This window comes from Cynocephalus volans, chromosome 8, assembly GCF_027409185.1.
Source record: "Cynocephalus volans isolate mCynVol1 chromosome 8, mCynVol1.pri, whole genome shotgun sequence".
Taxonomy (NCBI): domain Eukaryota; kingdom Metazoa; phylum Chordata; class Mammalia; order Dermoptera; family Cynocephalidae; genus Cynocephalus; species Cynocephalus volans.
Window position 1 is genome coordinate 82,565,500 of NC_084467.1, and position 19,748 is coordinate 82,585,247.

General features: G+C 47.0%; 1 protein-coding gene across 2 annotated transcripts in view; it reads right to left on the reverse strand.

Annotated features, from left to right (window-relative positions):
• ABCA4 (ATP binding cassette subfamily A member 4) overlaps nt 1-19,748 on the reverse strand; it is a 120,806-nt gene that overhangs the window by 4,208 nt on the left and 96,850 nt on the right. For both annotated transcript variants that reach the window (XM_063104333.1, XM_063104332.1), the window contains exons 36-48: nt 19,412-19,589; nt 15,553-15,668; nt 14,387-14,534; nt 13,129-13,252; nt 12,646-12,775; nt 10,185-10,305; nt 9,702-9,764; nt 8,912-9,018; nt 6,804-6,945; nt 3,147-3,281; nt 2,267-2,370; nt 2,100-2,192; nt 210-459 (exon numbers count right to left, since the gene is read on the reverse strand). In XM_063104333.1, coding sequence (XP_062960403.1) covers nt 210-459; nt 2,100-2,192; nt 2,267-2,370; nt 3,147-3,281; nt 6,804-6,945; nt 8,912-9,018; nt 9,702-9,764; nt 10,185-10,305; nt 12,646-12,775; nt 13,129-13,252; nt 14,387-14,534; nt 15,553-15,668; nt 19,412-19,589 — 1,711 coding nt within the window. The remainder of the gene's footprint in view (nt 1-209; nt 460-2,099; nt 2,193-2,266; nt 2,371-3,146; nt 3,282-6,803; nt 6,946-8,911; nt 9,019-9,701; nt 9,765-10,184; nt 10,306-12,645; nt 12,776-13,128; nt 13,253-14,386; nt 14,535-15,552; nt 15,669-19,411; nt 19,590-19,748) is intronic.

The following is a 19,748-nucleotide window of genomic DNA, read 5'->3' on the forward strand; positions in this document are numbered from 1 at the left end:
AGGATGATGTAAAAAAAAAAAAAATCAGTGAAGTTTGGTGATGATGAAAATGTTATTAGAAAACGATTTCTGATACCCCAGGTTTTACCCTGATGGACAGAGGGACAAGAGTGTGTTAAAAATTGGGAATGTCACGCCTCCCTTTTGTGTCCGTTCCGCCCAGTCCTCGCCTGGCCCACGCTGCTCTCGATGCCCCTAGGCCGACTTGCCTGGTCCAGAGTGGTCTGCGTGACCGAGTACTCCTCGATGAGCAGGCTGTCCTTGTGGGAGATGAGCAGCTGGAAGATCCTGGCCAGGGAGGAGGAGGAGACCTGGAACTGCAGCATGTTGTAGTGCCGCTCCCTCTGCACACTGCCCGGGAAGTTCCCCTGGAAGAACTGCTCCACGGGATTCAGGTCAGGAAGCAGGTCGTCCTTCGGGGACCTGATTTTCATTGTGACAACGTAGCCATCTCCAAACCTAGGGTCGCACACAGTGTGGTACAGGCCTCTGTTAGTGGTCGGGTCTAAGGCAATCCCAAAATAAGGAGCAGACGCATCAGAAATACTGGGGATTAAAGGCTCATACCACTGACCTTGTGTGCATGTTTAAAACTAGGAGGAAAAAACCACAATAGTCCTTGGAGAAATTGTTTGATACCAGTTTTTAAAGGTCAGAATGTCTGTGCATTAAAGTGGGATGGATGTACTTGCTGAAGTCGAAGGTGGTGTTAGCCCCATGTGGAGCTCCCCATGTGGACCACCCATAAAGACGAGTGGTGGCAAAGACTGAATGGCCCTTCACGACACTGGCCAGGTTTAAGTGAAGGCTTGGGAAGGCAGCGCTTCCCTGAGGAAGATTCCAGAAGCAAATGGAGCTGCTATGGCCAGAGCTATTGGTGCTTCCCTCCTGCCCTCACCAGGAGTGCTGGTCACCCTCACATGGATGAGGGATGGCCCACCAGAGTGTGCGCATGACCAGTGGGCATCCGTACATGGTTACATCAGGTATACTGTGTCAGTTATAACCTACTGCAAAGCTTCCTCTGTGATCTAGCGCTGTTCTCTTCTACAATAAGATGCCTTTTCACTTCTCAGCTACAGAAACTTGACCATCCCTCCACATGGGGAACACTCTGCTATCAAGGAAAGGAGTAGGGGAATATCTATTTCTCCAGCAGCTGGACACAGACATTGCTGACACAGGTCTGGTGACCTCACATGCCGATGTCCCTGTAGATATCTATGCAGTGTCCAAGCTGTAGTTGCTCAAGAAACCATGGATCAAATACCCATTTGCTAAATGCAGCTAATCCACTAGAACTTTCTCAATCCTTTATCTGCCCTGATGCACATGGAGAATAGTGTTTTCTGTGCAACACGCTCCCATGGGTACATCAAGCACCTAGGCATAGATAAGGTGGGCATGTACTGTTCCTTTCACCAACTGACTCAGTGACCTTTATATTCTGGGCTCTCAATACTGTTTGCAAATAAATAAGCTATAACTATAAATCACTCTTTCCTAGCTTATAAAGTATATAAGAATGCAAGGAAGCATGGAGACATTATGATAATCTTATTCTGATTGTTAGCTTTGGCACACAAACTATTGATAATAAGGAATTATTTAGAACAGTTTACAATTATGGGTACAGAATAATCCTACTTAAGATTACTGGCATTGTTGGTTTGTCATAGAACACAGTCATTTTTCAAACTCAAAAGCATACAGGAGAGGAAAACTGGTTCTCAAGCTGTTTGGTCTCCTAATCATTCCTACGTTGGTTGTGGACTCACTAAATAGGCCATGGGTCCTGGATCCCTCGGATGAGTGGTGGGATGTGGAGGCAGTGACACTGGTCCTCCTTCATCCCAGCCAGGCTCTGCATCCATCCCAATCCAAAACCTCCATCCAGAGACCCTCATGAGCCTTCACCAGAGGCAATTAGCCCAGTACAGAGGAGCTTCTCAGCACAACGGCTTTCTCCATCCACTGCTGGAGAACAGGGTCCCTGGGATGAGGGGGTGGCAGGACCCTCCCAATTGTCAATAAAGAACACAGGGCTTGGTTGAACCCCATGAAAAGTAACCAAGGGCAAATCCCCACTGTCTGCTTACTTGGACTTGAGGTGCTGAATGGTGCCCAGACACTGGAAGGTGCCCTTCACCATGATGGCCAGCCGGGTACACAGTGCCTCACATTCTTCCATGCTGTGGTGCAGGAGAGAGGAGGTGAGGCGGGGAGGATCCCACCCCCCATCCCCCAGCCCCTGGGAATCTCTTGCCTGTGGGATGTGAGGACCACGGCTCTCCCTTCTCTGATGATTCCCACAATGATGTTCCACAGCATGCGGCGTGCCTGGGGGTCCATCCCCGTGGTGGGCTCATCCTGTGGGGTGGGAGAGAGGACAGAGTGCATGGGCTTGGAGCTGGGTTCTCCTGGTCACTGTGTCCTCCCTGGGTTGGTTCTCTCTGAGCAGCTCTGATCTCTGAGGAGACAGATACTCCCCAGTTGGGTGAGACTTGGGGTACCCAGGTGCAGGGCACAGAGGGCAGGGGGTGAATGAGAGAGTGCAGAACACCATACGCACTTCCAGGCTCATTTCACGCTTTGAGTGGACTAAGGTTGACTGGGGCAATGGTAGAATTATCCTTTAAAAAAACTACAAATATGTTTGTAAGGAGGAAGAGAGCTATTCCAGATGACTTTTCTGGTTCCCTCCATGTCCTGTGATGCATGCACTTACAATCCTCAGATTATGTGGCCCTGGGGCCTAGGGCCTTGCCTGGCTCAGGTGAGAGTCAGGTGATCCTTTGATCCAGGTCAATGTTCCTGTCCACTTTGGGTCCCAGACAGACCTCCTGGGGCAGTAGTCATTTCTGACCAGACACCCACATTCCGCAGAGTGGGCTGAACTTCCCAAGTGTGAGCCTGTGGCCCCACAAGAGACTTCCCAGGACCTCACAGTGAGACTGTGCACTGACTTGTTTTCCTCATAGAGCTCTAAACCAAACAGAAGTCTGATTTGCTCAAGATGAGCAATAAAGGGAACAGTCCAGACAAAAACAAACTGCTGCATGTTCTAACTCTGCTGACCCAGAACATGTTTCCCCAACCCAGGAGATGCAGCCCTCAGTTTGTGCTCGGGCCCACGGTGCCCTCACCAGCAGCACCAGTGGCGGGTGGCCGATAAGCGCCATGGCTGTGGAGAGTTTGCGCTTATTGCCCCCGCTGTACGTGCCAGCCAGGCAGTCTGCGTAGAGAGACAGGCCCAGGTTCTGAATACTCCAGTTGGTAACCTGGGGAAGAGAAAGAAATCCTATCTGGGTGAGACAAACAAGCAAACACCCCAAACCTCCACTAATTCAAAGCCTTGTGTACCCGGTCTCACACCTCCAGGATGACAGACCCAGCTGGGCTGAAACGGGCCACCTGCCAGCTCATGTCCTCAGCACAGGCTTCAGGGCCTTGGATCCCAGGGTGCAGCCTCCTGGGAAATGGCCTTCAGCCTTACAAAGAGTGAGACAGCATTTCTTACCCAGTGTCGCTATGGCTAGGGGTGGAAGGGGAAGTGTCTCCTTGAGAAGGGTGGCACCAGAAGTCTTGTGCATCTAAGACATACTTATGGAGCACCTACCATGAGCCCAGCACTGTACTAGGCACTGAAGAACAGCAGTGAACACAGCCATTGCCACCACACTCACAGGCTGGGGGCTCGGGGCGGTGGACAGACAATCAAACAGAATCATGACAGATTGTTAACAGTGCTTTGAAGGAACTCAACAGGAGTCTACGATAGAGAATAATGTGTGTGAGTGTGTGTGTGTGTGTGTGTGTGTGTGTGTGTGTGCGTGTTTAGGGGGAACAGGAGGAAAACTAGGGAAGTCATGGGAGACAAGCCCACCAAGCTTCTGCCTTCTGCACTAGTTGCACCCTCTGCTTGGACTGTTCTTCCCCTGGATACGCACACGGCTCAGTCTCTCACCTCCTTTAGGTCTTCCCTCAGTAGTCACTTCTTCTGTGAGGCTTTCCCTGGGCCACCCCACCTAAAGTGCAAACCCTACCCCAACAATTCTTCCCTGAATTTATTTTTCCCCTGTGAATATTTCACTCTCTAATGTACATTTTACTTATGTAACTATTTATTGTCTGTCTCTCTCACTAGAAAGTAAGCTTCATTTTTAACTTTTTATTTGGATATAGTTTCAAACTTACAGAAATGTGTAAGAATAAAAAGTAGTACAAAGAACATTCATAAACCCTTTTCTCTCTTTCTCTAGCTCTCTCTCACTCTCTCTCTCTCTCTATCTCTCTCTCTCTCACACACACACACACACACACACACACACACACACACACACACACACACACAATATTTCCTGATGCATTTGAGGATAAGTTATATGTCATAGCCCCTCACTCCTAAAAACTTCAGTGCATATTTTCTAAAAATAGGGATATTCTCATACATAACCACAGTACAGTTAACAAAGTCAGTAAATTTAACACTGTGACGATACTTTAATCTATCATTCATAGTTTGGTTTTGTCATTTGGCCCAATAATGTCCTTTATACCCTTTTTTCTCTTCAGCACAAGATACAGGCTAGTGTCTATTATTCAGTTATTATGTCTATTTAGTCTCCTGGATCAGAAAATTACCACAGCCCTTTTTTTGTCTTTTACGATTTTGATACTTCTAAAAAATACAGTCTGCTTTTTTTTTTTTAATGGAATGTTCCTCCTTTGGAGTTGTCTGATGTTTTCTCATGATAAGGTTCAGGTTATACATTTCCAATCAGGATACCACATAAGTGAAGTTATGTCCTTCTCAGAGTATCACATCTGGGACCATGAGATATCCACCTGCCCCATAGAGGTGATGTTAATTTCGATCACCCAGTTAAGGTGTTGTCTAATTTCTCTATTGTAAAATTATTATGTTTCCCCCTTGCAACCAATAAGCAATCTATGTGGAGATACTTTTAAAGCATACAAATAATCTTGCTTCTCATCAAAAATTTTTCTGGATTTAGCATCTAGCATCTAGGTAATTCTTGTGCAATCCAATCTTCACTATGGTTGCTGCAAAATGATTTTCCAGCTCCAATAGTTTTCCACACTAATCAGTTGGCTCTCAGCACTTGACCGTAAGCAAGAACCTCCCCTTCTCACCTGTTTATCTCTTTAACAGCACAAACTTATGAATTCCTACTTTCCCCCCAATGTTTTATAACTTATAGTAGTTTATTATTTTGATGCTCAAATTGTCCCATCTTTGGCCATTGGGAGCCCCTTCAAGATGGCTCCTATGTGCTTGTGACATGCTCCTATCATTTTTTAAAAAGTACTTCCTTACTTTCTGGCATAATAAGATGTTCTAGGCTCATTTTATACCTATGCTGTTCCAGCTCTGGAATTCGTCATTTATTTGAAGTCATGGATCCTTTTAGGGGGGAATGGTATTAAGACCAAAATCTCAACAGTAAGTGTGCTCATTGCTACTGGGTACTTTTGCTTCTTGGCCCTTTCAGAGGACAGACATACACAGACATGCACATACACACACATATGTATACTAACATGAGCCCATCTACATGTATAAACACGTGTATATACATATTTTAGGAATTTACAGTGAAATCTTCAATTCCCATACACCCCCACAGTATTTTCTTGCTTTCCCACTTTTCCATATTGCATGCCCTTCTTCCACAGTGAGGACTCTGCCTCTCAATAATGCCAACACATTTATTTGTTTACTTAATCCTATAACACATCTAAATGGTTTCAGAATTGCTTTGCCCATACCAATATAAAAAAAAAGTAGACTAAAAAGAGCTCAGAAATTCTTTGCAGTTCTCTCCCCCAACTCCACGCTGCCGAAGACTGAGGATGGGTAGTCAAACAGTGTGCTCGTTGTTGTTTGTATTAGTTCTTTTCCTCCCTTTTTGTATGATTATGATATTTATTTGAAGTAAAATTGGCTTAATTTGTTTCAGTTTGCTTTCAGTTTTAGGCTTTCTTTTTGTTTTCATTTTTATCTCCTTCCCATTCTTATTGATTTTGTTCATTATGTGGAACATTAACATGCTTCAAGAACTCAAAACTGTATGAAAAGATGTCCTTAGAGAAATGTTAATCCCTCCCATTTCCCTTTCACCCCATTCCCTCCTGTTGATCATCACACTCCTTGGTTTCTGGTTTATCCTTCCTATGTTCTACTTGTAAATGTAAGCGGACATTAAGTTTTGCTTTTTATTTTTCCTACTTACTGTAGAGCATTTTACATGCTCTCTTTTGCACTTTGCTTTTTTCATGCAACAGTATCTATTGGAAATAACTCTATATCAGTTCATGGAGTTCTTCCTTGTTCTTTTTTTACAACCACATAAGATTATATTTTGTATATGGGCCATAAGTTATTCAACCATAAGTTATCTAAATGACTGAACATTTAGATAATTTCCAGTACTTTGCAATTACAAATGCAATGAATAGCCTTGTGCATACACATTTTTTACTGTGGGAGGTGTGTCTTCAGAGTAAATTCCCAAAAGTATGATTGCTGGGTCGAAAGGTAAATGCATATATTGTTTCATTGCATATGGAGGGAGAAATTTTCTGTCTGTTTTGTTCACTCACTGCTATATCTCTGGCTTCTAGGATAGTACTTGGCATACAGTAGATACTCAGTAAGCATTTGTTGGAACGAATGAATGGATAGCGTGCTCTAGTTTCCCATCTTTAAATGAATACACTCTCATGAAACAGGCTTATGTTTTACCAAACTCCTAGTGGCCACAGAAACCATTTTTTACCCTGTCAATTTCCTCTGCTGGTACACCTCGGAGCCGGGCGTAAAGGTAAAGATGTTCTCGCCCTGTGAGCAGGTCATCGATTGCATCAAACTGAGGACAGTAGCCCATGTTTTGATGGACGTCAGAAATATTGGTTAAAATACTGAAAGAAGAAAAAGCAATTAGTGAGTTTCCTTTGTAGAGCCTCAGAGAGCTGGGGCTGGAGAAGCTTCCGCCAGCAGGATAAAGAAGCTGCCTCATCTCTTCTCCCAATTTACTTCAGAAATGAGCCCAACATCTGGCAATCAAAGCAAGGGCTTAGAAACTGATGAACTTCAGGAGTTCTGAGCTTTGAATCCAGTCAGATTCTTCCAGGTTTCCATGTCTAGGATAAATTGAATACCTGATACACAAAAGTCAGCTTTGGTTTTGGATTGTGAGTTAAAAACAAAGGGAAGGTCAGGTTTAAGAAAACAATTGGTGATTTTTAATACTTTTGAGACACTTGGGAAGTAGCTAGAAAAGATGGAAGCCTCTCAGTGGAAGTAAACTTCTCCATGTGTATTTACTGGATGAGATACAGTCAGTGTAAGAGGAACTAATCAGTTAACTACCCAGAGCAAGAGGCTGGCAAGGAGCAGAGATAAAGTGAATTGGGTTCTATCAACTCCCTTTGACATATATTTTCCTCCACTAGGAAATATATTGCCTTGACAAAAAAATGAACTGTATATAGACTTTGGTCTAATCTCGTGCTCCTCCCCTCATAGCTTAGGGTCTATGAATAAGGGATAGATGCAAGAGGATGGGACAGAGAGAGGCACTGCAGTTCACCACTGTGACAAAAGCCACCAAAGGTATGGGCTGGGCCAATTAAAACCACCCAGGGGAAGCAAGGAGGATATTTTGCAACCCCACCAGAGAACCCCAATCCTGTGTTTTAAATCTGTAGTTTCTTTCTAGTTTCCAGCTCAGTTTTGCCTTCTGAACAACAGATTGCCTCAAAAGGACCATAACTTGATGTCTCTCGGCAAATTCCTATTACACCCTCCCCCCATCCCTCTCCCTGCTATGAGTCCCTTTGTTACCATTGTGAAGACTGCTTGGTTGCAGACAAGGCTGTGTCTACAGACAAGATAGACTCAGCCATTACCTGCTCCAGCCCTGCCAGTCCCTTTGCTGTAGACCCAATAGGGATGGCCATGGAAGGCCAGGGAATCAAACCCATCCTGTGTGAGCCAGTGAGGCATTGTCAGGACTTCCCCTGCCCATTAGGTATTGGGCCGTGATCAGGATGGGTTTCAGGTGAGGGAAGGAGGCCTCAGTCAGGTAGATGCTGGGCAGTGCCTAACTCTACCTACAAACCAGAGTAGAGGGTTACTCTGGGCACATCTACTGTGCGTAAGCTTTGCTGTTCAAGTAGCAGCCAGGAAAGAGGCAAATAAGTGAGTGCATCCTCTCTATCTTGTCTCATAGAGGACCTATTTAAACACACCTTATTATAGAAAGCAGCAGTCACCCTCCAGAATCCAAGGGCACATGCCAGTTTTCCCTTTGTGCTCCCTGGTCTGGCAAAGGCACGTATGAGCACACAAATAGCCAATGCAGATTAAGGCCTCCCAATTGTCCTTGAATGAGCCCATGTCTAGAAACTCAACCCAGAGAAAGGATGCTTCATCACAGGGGTTCTTAACCTGAGGTCCAGAAGCTCCTGGAAAATCATAAATGTGCTTCAGGGCTCAGGAAATACCTGAAAAATTTCTGTAAAAATGTGTGAAGGGAGGTAATGGGAGGCAATGGTGTGTTTTTACTGGAAGAAGGTGCAAGTGTTAGTCAAATGCTCAAAGGAGTCCACAACCCCCAAGACATTAAGCATCACAGACTTAGTGCTTCCCAGAACTTTTCAACGGTCTGTGCTAACAGAGGAATCTCCTAGCAATCACAATTCAATTCAATTTTCCAGTGGGTCTATGTCTTGGAGTTTTTGGACCACACCCTCTAGGGGTCTCTCCTCTGCACAGATCTTTCAGGACCTCAGAGCCACCCCAATATAGGGTCTAATGATCACTCTCCCTATGCTGAAACAGGGACTGTGAGACACCCTGAGACAGGAAGAGCAGTGCACTCACCTCTTGCCTGCTACAGTGGCATCGCCTGAGGTCACTGTGGTGTCCCCAGTGAGCATCTTGAATGTGGTTGTTTTGCCAGCACCATTCACTCCCAGGAGGCCAAAGCACTAGGAGAAAACACACAACTGGCTTCACCCTAGAGACCAAGAGGGTCTGGAATGTCAGGCCCCAGAGCAAGTGTGCAGGCAGGGGGAGGCATCTCAGACCTTGTCTGCCATTACAGAGGCCACTAGCCACATGTGGCTACTGAGCACTTAAAATGTGCCTCATCCCAACTGACAAGGGCCCTACATGTAAAACACATGCTGAATTTTGAAGACGTAGAATGAAAAAAAAAAAGTAAATTATCTCATTAATAATGTTTTATATTAATTACATGTTTGTTTGTTTTTTTAAAGATGACCAGTAAGGGGATCTTAACCCTTGACTTGGTGCTGTCAGCACCACACTCTCCCAAGTGAGCTAACCGGCCATCCCTATATAGGGATCCGAACCCATGGCCTTGGTGTTATCAGCACCACACTCTCCCAAGTGAGCCATGGGCTGGCCCCTATTAATTACATGTTGAAATGATAATATTTTGAATACACTGAGTAAAATAAAAATGTTATTAAAATTAATTTCAACTGTTTTCTTTTTACTCTTTTCATGTTACTACTAGAAAATTTTAAATTATGCACATGGCTTGCATTATATTCCTACTGGATAGCTCTGCATTAGAGGGGAGAAGAGTCATGCATAAGAGCAGATTTTCTGAAGCCCTGCCACGTGTGGTCTGCAGGGTACCCACCTCTCCAGGGCGGACTCCGACACACAGCCTGTCCACCGCTGGGCTGAAGGTGCCTGAGTAAACCTGCAAGATCCGGAGACAATGGACTGAGGATCGAGGCAGGGTTAGAGCAGGGAGGCAAGAGGGAGCAAAGAGCAAAGCATGGCTTAGGAGAAAACTACAAGGAGGCTACACATTGACATGGCTGTTCAGAGAGGTGCTGTGACCCATGCTGTGCAGAAGCGGAGTGGAGAAAGATTAGTGATGCTCAGAGTGGCTCTTGCTAGGCTCTGTGTCAGTATCCAAGGTGAATAGCAGGGAAAAGGCATTGGAATTAGATGTTCTAATTCAAAGTATGACACAGAGTTGATGGCCCTACATAAAATTAGGAAAACAAACTGCTTGCATAAGCATATTGTTCCACACAAGGAGAATGACAACGTTGTGCCATCTGCATGTCCAGCCAGCAGCTCCAAACTAACATGCCTACACCTATTCCCTTACCTTGGTTAGTTCATTTAGACTTAAGATATCAGTTTTATTTCCCCCACTAAGAATTCTTTGTCTTTCTTCAGCCACGTCCTCATCTTCATCAACAATAGGCTCCTTAGCGGGCGTGGCAGTCCTAGAAGATGGAAAGGGGGCAGGATTGGGCTGGGGGTACAGCGTCCTTGGCACTGCCCTTTTCCTCTGAACTTCCTTCCCATTCTCTCACTTCTGCTCCTGCCTGGGCTTCCATCACCCAGGTTGAAGTGCAAAAAGGGCTCCCAGTGGGAGAGGCATCAGGCTTTAGGCAGATAGGTCAAGAGCTCACATCCAGAGGCAGCCCTGAGTTCCAGTCCTGGCCTCCCCATGCATGACCGTGCACATGTCACTGGACGTCTCTGAACCTTGCCTCCTTCAGCCATATGATGGGAATAATAATACCTATGTCACAGGATTGCGGTGAAGATCAACTTGGCACAGTGCCTGGTACAGAGCAAAGACTCAAAACCCGGGAGCTGTTTTCATTACTAAACCCCTTCCTCATGACAAGCACTAAGTAAAGTCTAGTTACTACCAACCAAGCTTTCTACTTCCTCCAGTCCACCTTGCCACCTTGACCTCTTCAAAACAGTGCTGTCATCAGGTCACCTCATACCCTAAAACTTTCCGTGGTTCTCCTTCAGCTGTAGGTAAAAGCCCTAAGTCCTCAGCTGGAGTCCCAGAGCTCTGCAATTGGGCCCCACCTGCCCTTTCCTCTTGTCTCTTGCACTAACTCCTCCACCAGCCACTGGCATCTATCCCTGGTCCCCTGCCCATGTTGGCCATTCCCACCCCCAGCCTCGCACACGTTTCCACTCTTTCAATGTTCTCTTCCTCCTGCCCTGCCAAGCAGAATCTTCCCCATCCTCAAAGACATAGCCTGTTCTCTGAAACTCTCCCTGACCACCTTGGCCTAGTCTTCCCTTCCTCCCTCACTGGCCACATCCAGTCTATCACTAAGTCTTGTCTAACAAACGTCCTACTGTTTATCCAATCAACCTATTTTCCTCCATCTCCTGATGCCCCCACCCTTATCCAGGCCACCATTTTCTCTTGCCTTGGTACCAAAAGGGCCTCCTGTCTGATCTCCCTGCTTCCAGTCCTGGCAGATCATGTCACTCCCCTGATTATAAAACACCCTAAGGGGTCCATGTTGCCCTCAGGCTGAAGTCCCAAGTCATCAAGGTGAGGGACATGCATCATTCAGCTCTGCCTACCTCATCAGACTTGTTCCCCTGCCCCCTTCTCCTTTCACAGCTATCCCTTGTGTAGACCCTGTCCTCTGCCAAGACCACCTTTTGTCCTCCCTTCCCCTGTCTGCCTGTTACCTCTCAATATTGGCTGTGAGCTTCTGGAAGCCAGAGACTGTGGCTTCTCTGTCCTCCTTAGGGCCTAAAGCAGGTAGGACTCACTGAATTGTGCTGACATCAGTCTAATGAGCTAGTTATGGTAACCAAACCTCTGCACCTCTCCCCCCACACAAAGGCTTCTAGAAGATGTGGCCAAAGTTGCAGAGGAGCCTGCAAGGGCTGAGTGTCCCAAGGACAATGATTTCTCCCACTGTCTCCCAGAACTAGAACCACTTCCTGGTCATGTTTTATTCAAAGGGTGTTGACATCCATGATCTCATTCAACTTCACAACCCTGGGAGTAGGGTGGTAGATTCATTTGCAATAAATTATATCCCTATGGATCAAAACCTAAAAACAAGTCCTAGGAATCTTTATTTACATGTGACCAGACTCAGCTGAGAGGAGGAAAGGTTAAGAAACAAAACACTGTCCTGAAAAGCTTGTTAGGAGGGCCCAGGGATTTGCAATTCAGGCCCCTGGGTGAGGCCAGTAATGGTGGCCTGGGTTGCAGAGGGGCTGCCCTCTGGAAACCCGAGCCCCAGGTCAGAATGGGGCAGGGGCTGCAGGGGAGGCCAGCTGATCTGGCAGCTGAGAAGTCCTGGTGGAGAGTCAGGGTGGGCAGCTACCCGCCACCCATCCAGGGTCCTCCACCGCCCCGCTGTATTCACCTGGCACGTGGCCCCCACATCACTCCCTCCTTCCCTGTTCTGCCCCACTCTCAAATCTCTAATTAGCAAAGGGGCCTGCTTTGTCTCTTTTCTCGTGAATATATACGTCTATTCACTAGTACTTTGGAAACACCTTTATCATTGCCATTTGCAATGCTAACATCCAATTTATAATGAGTATCTAGTAATTAAACAAGAAGAATTAAATATTAGATATTTAAGCTAATAACATTGTTTTCTAAATATTTTAAGGTCGAGTCACAAATTCCAATGTTTCTATTTAATCCATCTCTCCTTGCGTCAGAACAAGCCAGGCTTTGAGAAGGTAAAAACCACCATGGAGAGATGCTCCTGAGGAAAGAGATGACCACGCCAGTGTGCAGTCCAGTCCTGGACATGGGACATGTGGCCTGGACGTACCACTGGGTGAGGAGGAAGTGGTGTTGGATGAGGAGGGTCAGGAGGAAGTACACCACCCCTTCCACTGCCATGGCCACCAGGTTCTTCCCAATCAGGTCCCACTGGAACGGATTTGAAGAGTGCTCCTCACCTGGAAATCAACAGGAACTGAGTCTGCCAGCTGCCCCCGCTCATCCCTAAAGACCTGGCTGCCACGCTAGGCCCAGCTAGACCAGGACTTATGCAAGGGATTAAGCAAGAGCCAAACACAAGTCTCAGTTTGGCTCCCCAAGCCAGAGTCAGGAAGAGCAAAAGCCTGCCCTTGACCCCTCCTGTGGCTCCTCAGCCAGGGAAAAGGGGGCACTGTGATCCCTTCTAGTGACAGGACAATCCCTGACCAGCAAGCTGCCATCCCAGCCCCAGCCCCAGCCCCAGCCCTAGGTGCAGGTCTGATGTAGGAACTCCCGCTGTAGCCCTCCCAGCCGTGATGGATCCGGTGCCCACCAAACCGGGCATAGACGTCGGTCACAGCCTGGCTCAGCGCCAGGTCAATGAGGCCTCGGCCCAGGCAGAAATGGGGGAATATGACAAGCAGCTTCCTCAGCATGGCGTTGAGTCTGAGCAGCGTCTGAAAGAGAGAAGCAGGATTTTGGAAGTGGGAGCCAAGCCTGCCTGCCCTCTCCTGAGCAGGGGGGCCCGAATGCCCTCAAAAGGCAGGACCAGGGGAAGGCCTGTAGACACAGGTGTCCTTGCAGCCAGACTGGCCACAGAGAAATTTTTCAAGAAGAATATAGGGGGTTTAATATGGAAGCCCTGAAGTAATGGCAGGAGATGCCTTAGGACTAGGCCAAGGAACTAATTAATTAATGACTAATCAATGACTGGGGCTCCCTGCAAGTTTCTGGTGGGTAGGCTCTGCCCCTTCATCTAGCCAGGCAGCATTTTGTAAACATTTACTATGTCCAGTACTGTGTGGGCACTGAGGCTAACTGTCCTTCCTTAACCCCTAGGAGGCTCTGTGGGCAAGGGCAGGAATCTGAGGTGGGAATCTGTGGAGGAGCAGCAGCCCCCTGCTGTCTGCTTGAGGAGCTCTGGCTGCATCACTTGGGAATTACACAGGAATTACATGATGAGCATGTGTTACCAGGAGCTGCACCAGCTGCTGGGAGTGTGGCTGGTGTCTCTCCTTTGGTGCAGCTGTGAACCAGCCCTGGGGCCTGAGGCACCTCCTGTAAGCAACTATCTTAGCCCAGCTTGTACCAAAGGGGAGCAGGGCCCTGAGCCATCTCCCAGCGCTGCTTCTCAGCTCCTCACAGGGCAGCTTCCAGTGTTTGCCCAGACTTGGCCTCCTGGGCACAGCCTCCCCCAAAGAGGTAGAAGGGACACTGAGGGGGCGAGGCTGGCGAAGCTCCCGGCTGGGCCACTGCTGTGCACTCCATCTGGCCCATCCCAACCCCACAACCTGCTACCTCTCCAGTCTCCACAGCCATGCTCACACTACCTCATCCCCCTCCTTCTCTACCCCTCCCCCTCACCCCATCTCCAGGCCTTTGCATGGCAGTTTCTTTTATTCATTGCTCCTAGCAGGAAAGGATGCTCTTTCCCTTCTGCTGTCTGGCAGATTCCCGCTCTGCTTTAGAAATCTTGCTCAGCCCCTTCTCTCATAAGCCTTCCCAGGTTCCCACTGTGATATATCCATTTTACCATGTGCACGGGAACTTGGTAAGTACTGTAAGAGAGGAGCCAAGAAAGTCACGCTTACCCGGTTAGTCTCAAATAATTCCAAGATGAAGGTGATGGCACTGCTGTTGATACCGATGAACAGATTAGCACAAGACAAAGCCACATAGGCTGTGCTGGGGACATCAAACAGGAAGGATGCTGGGTACATCATGGGAATGACTGCCCACCTATGTGAAAGGACACAGGTCAGTGGGATGGAGCTTCAACTTCCATTCCATCTGCTGTACCTCTATACGTAATGCATTCCCCTCACACATGAGATGACATGTTTCAACCAGCCAAAGTCCCAGGGGAACCAGAGAGATACTCCATCCCTTGGTCTCTGTACCTCAATTTTAAATGGAGATAATAATGCTTGCCCTGCCCACCTTGGGGGGTTTTGAGAGGAGTAAACAAGACAGTAGCTGTGCACATACTCTATAAATTAGGAAGCTTATACAGCACATAGGAGGCTCTCTGCCATGGGATGCCTCTCACCCTAGTCTGGACCAGCAAAGCAGAGCCAAAGGTGCCAGCAAGCTCATCTCCACAGTTCGCTGGTCAGTTCACAGTCACGTTGCTTCCCGAATTCTCTATTTCCAGGAAAGATGAATGGAAACCATTCTGGCTCTGGCAAGAATCTAGTGGCTCACATAGGAAGGGCCAGGTATCATTTCCATTTTACAGATTAGGAAACTGAGGCCCAGATGGGTGCTTTACTTGTCCATAGTTACACATGCAGTAATGCAAGGTCTGGGATATAAAGTTGCCTGCTTTGCTCTATAATTCTACTGAACTTAGCCCCTGTGTCATCCTCTGGCTCTGACTCAGAGCAGCTTCTCAGCTGGAGTCCTACTGTGTGCAAATAACACTTGACCAGTACAGATGGAAATAATAAGATGGACAAATTTGCCTCACATAAATCAGAACCAGAGCTGGTAAGGAACTAGGGAGTGACCAATTCCCAGACTTTGGTCAAGGCCACAGTTTGAGCAGAAGAAGATTCAGGTCATGTGGGGCTTCCCTCTTTGTTCCTGAATAGACCAGGCCTCAGAAATACCTTCAATGGTGGAATCAGAAACAGAAGCGGGACAGATTCCCAGTTAGCAGCCACAGACCCTGCCCGGGGCTGGAAGCTACCCTTGTGCATAATACCCCTCCCTGGCTTCCCTGTGGTGGCATTACCCAGTGACCCAAACAACTTACCCATACAGCATGAGCAGTGCAACAAGGGCCGGAAGATTCTGTGGAGAAGTGTAGGCTTTCTTCTGAAAGCCGATGAAGATGCCGACCACCAATCCAGCACTGACAGCATAATTCATCTTGAAGAAAGAAGAGGAGAGTGAACACTTCACCCCCCTGCCCCCCCCACTGCTTCCTGCTGTGCACAATGAGGGGTGGGATCGGGCTCCTCCAGCTCTTAAGGTCTGGGATTCTGGTTCTGTTTGTCTAAACAGCTCTTCATTAGCAAATGTATGCTAAGCTATCCCTAGTCCTCTTACCCAACCTCCCTGCTCAGGGAACCTTCAGTCTGTGTCTTTTGAAAGAATGAATTACAAAATTGCACCTGATTTCTCTCTCATTGGCCACGAAGTCCTGTTGATTCTACTTTCTAAGCATGTCTCCAGAATTCAGAAGAACGTAAAATATAGTCTTTGGCTTCACGAAGCTCAAATAGACAATGATCCCCTTTCTAAACAATTCAGTCCTAAAGCCATTAGGTTGGGCACGGAAGGGTTGGCAGCCTCAATAGAGTTGGGAGGAGCCACAGTGGTCTTGAGAAGGATGAGAACCTGAGAAGGTGAGGAGGGCGTCCTGCAGAGGGTGGCCTAGTGCGGGGTGTTAGAGTCCCAATGGGATGTGGCAGGTGCTTTTATAGGGAGTTGATCTAGTATGGAGTACCAGAGCCAGAGCCACATGAGGAGGACCTCCACACAGCTGGAGCAGGGACAGGAAGGTGTCTGTATGGGGTGGGGATAGTGGCAGAGATGGGGCACTTAATACATACGGGTGTATTGCTCAGGTAGGTAAATGAGTTGGGAGTGATAGAAGCCAATTTCTCACTCTTGGAGAAAGGAGTTATGAATACGGAAAGACAGAAAACCAGAATGAGCACTGTGCCATTGGATTGTAGCTAGAGGTTTTGGTGAGCTCATAGTGTTTGGTGTATGGATAGATAGTGAAATATAGATGTAAATATGTGTATATATATGTACCTACATACATGTCTTTCCTAGTTCTATCTACTGAGAGCACCTGGGACCAATGATACTCCAGTTGCATGAACATATCTAGTACCCAGATCTTGGTTTCTGAGGGCCATTTTCTGCTGGAAGGATCCAGAGCTCCTTGGGGAGATGGTGGATTCAGGGTAGGGGGGCAGGGAGGTGCAGAATGAGCCTGGAACATCCTGCTGTGCCAGAGAGCACGGCGGTGCCCAAGGAGGCCGAGACCACAAGTTGAGAGGATACAAAAGCCAGGCTGAAGGGACTCCCACTGGCCCTACTAGGGATAAACTGAATATCAAAATAAATAATAAAGGTACTGGAATGTAATCCATTGATTAACACAGGAACTGTGACTGCATACAGATATAAATAAATAAATGAATAAATGGAAAGTCTGATAATAGGATATTTACATATCTTCAAAGTATCTCTCCCGAAAATTCCCATTAATTGTGAAGAGAAAAAGAGTAACTGTACAGTGAAGAAGCTCAGTAGATACCTTCTTAAGTGACCAAAGTGAACATCATCAGTAATAGGGCAAACTGAGACCAGAAGCTACCTGGTAGGACGCAGTAAGAGAACACAGCATCCGGCCCGCGATAGTGCTGCCAGAGACGCAAGCCTCAGTTTAATCATGAGGAAACCTCAGACAAACCCAAACCGAAGGACATTCTGCAAAATAACAGGTCTGTAATCTTCAAAAGTGTCAAGGCCATGAGTGTTAAGGAAAGACTGAGGAATCCCTCTAGGCTGAAGGAGACTAAAGAGACAAGACAACTAAATGCAATGGATGATTCTGAGCTAGATCCTCTTCTGGAAAAGACATTGTTGGGGCAACTGGAGAAACTTGAGTGCGGTCTGAGGATTAGGTGGTAGTCAGGCCTCAGTGCTGGTTTCCTGAGGTTGATGATTGTGTGTGGATGTGTGGGGCATGTCCTCGTTTGCAGGAGATACATATTGGGGGTGCTGCTGTGTGTGTGAGAGAGAGAGAGAAAAAGAGAGAGAGAGAGAAGGGGCATCTTAAATGGCCTGGAAAAAAAAGTTTTGAACTGTACTTACAAATTTTCTGTAAGTCTGTGATTGTTTCAAAATTTAAAAGAAAAACAGATGGCACATATAAAAAGATAAGAATTTAAAACATCATTTATGTGCTAAGTGAATGACATAAACAATAATTGTTCATTCAGTCAACAATGACCCCAAGCGTGTGTCTTCTTTTTGTCATGGGCTGATGAGGGTGCTAAGTTCCAACACTATAGAAGCTAGAGTTAGGATTCCAGGCCTAGAGTCTCAGGAAGCTGGCTGACATGATACCCACTGTCTTCTGACCCTTCATTAGACTTTCAAGTGTCTGCCTTACTAGTGTCACCTCCCACCCCAGACACCCACTCTATTCTTCCAGCCACATATCTCTCTGTAGGCTAGAGATCTGTCTGTAGCCATACGCACATGGCTCAGTCCAAGTGTAAATTCCATTTCTCATCTTTAAAAAAAAAAATGTAAAATTAAAAAATCAGCACTTTAATAAGCAGCTTTTCAGTGCAGGTGAACCTAGCTCCTTTCATGTTAAAATCACAGAGCCAATATGGTGCCTGCAAGTGACGTTCTTGTCCAGAGAGAGGCTTGTAGGTTCTGACCTCCTCCCCATGTGTTCATCAGTGTTTTTTCACACAGATGGAAGAGAGAGGAAAGAATCTAGTTGTTACTGATAATTTTTGGTTTTGTATTGTTAAGCGATAGCTGCTTAGAAAGTTGGGTAAATTAAAAGAAATCATGTCTCCAGGAATCCTAATATTCACCATCGTTATTAAAAGCCATAATGGAGAAAGTCATTTGTGTTGGTCTCCATCAGTTGATATATTTTATCACACAAAGTGGAGGCTCACGTTGATCTTAGAACGCTGAGGTAAAACAAAGACTCTCATTACTCAAGACACCCAGAATAGACTGGGATTGTTTTCATAGTGACCCCTGCTACATGACAACTTGGTCTTTGTTCCCAGTGCATTGGACCCCATGGGCTGTCATAAGGTACCCGACTCTTACCCCCCTTGCCCCCACCAACCTTGGTTGTGAGACAGGTGGAAGTCTACTGCTGATGTGATAAATAACTTTTTCTTCATTTTCCCTAAAGTGGTGGCTAATCTGAAGTATAGTGAAGGTCTAGTCACTTCGGGAAAGCAAAATAAGGCCACTGGGTAAAGCTGCCACACTTGGCAAAGAAAAATATAGGATGCCCAGTTAAATTTGAACTTCAGATAAACAACGAATAACTTTTTTAGTATAAGTATGTCCCATGCAATATTTGAAGTGGGATATACTTATACTAAAAATTATTCATTGCTTTTCTGAAATTCAGACTTAACTGGGTGTCCTATATTTATCTGACAACCCTACTACAGGGGAAATTCCACACTTACTCTTCTGGTGGTGGGGCAGCATTTGACAAGGGGATGTGGGGGCGAAGGTATTGGTATAGGTATTACCCTCTCAGCCCTAGACTGTCCCCAGGAAGGCCAGCCTCCTGCCTGCAGTGCAGCAATTATTAGGTGGGTCAGAAGCCCCTTGATATAGGACACGAAGAGCCCCCCTGAGCAGTTGTTGAGCTGCGCCCCACATCCTTCCCCAGCTTTGGGCTCCTAGTTCTGTGCCTTTCTAAGAAGATGTCAAGAGACAGCAGACACACACGGCCCTCGGCCCAGCACCCTCCAGCAGTCCTGGCGGTGTGAGAATCCCTCCCTGCTGTGTCCCCTCGGTCAGAGCACACACAAGTGCCACCTTGGGCCCATGGAGGGGCCGTGACCATGATGGGCCCGTGGAGGCCTGGTGACACTCACGATGTCCCAGAGGAAGTTGGTGAGCCAGTAGGTGGGGGGGCTCACTCCACTGATAAACTGGAGGTGCTTGGCCTTGTTCACCCTCTCCTGGATCAAATAAAGGACGAAGCTGGCTGGGACGAAGGACATGGCGAAAATCACACAGATGGCAACCACGGCATCCACCGAAGTTGTCAGCCTGCAGCAGGGCCGGGACAAGGGAGAGAGAGATGAAGAAGGAGGAGCAGAAGCAGGAGAAGACGCAAAGTCGGGCTGGGAAGTCCGTACCCAGCCCAGGCATGGCCTCCAGGTTCCCCGCCCCTGGTCCTGAAGCTTGTCATTTGGCTGAACTGTCTTA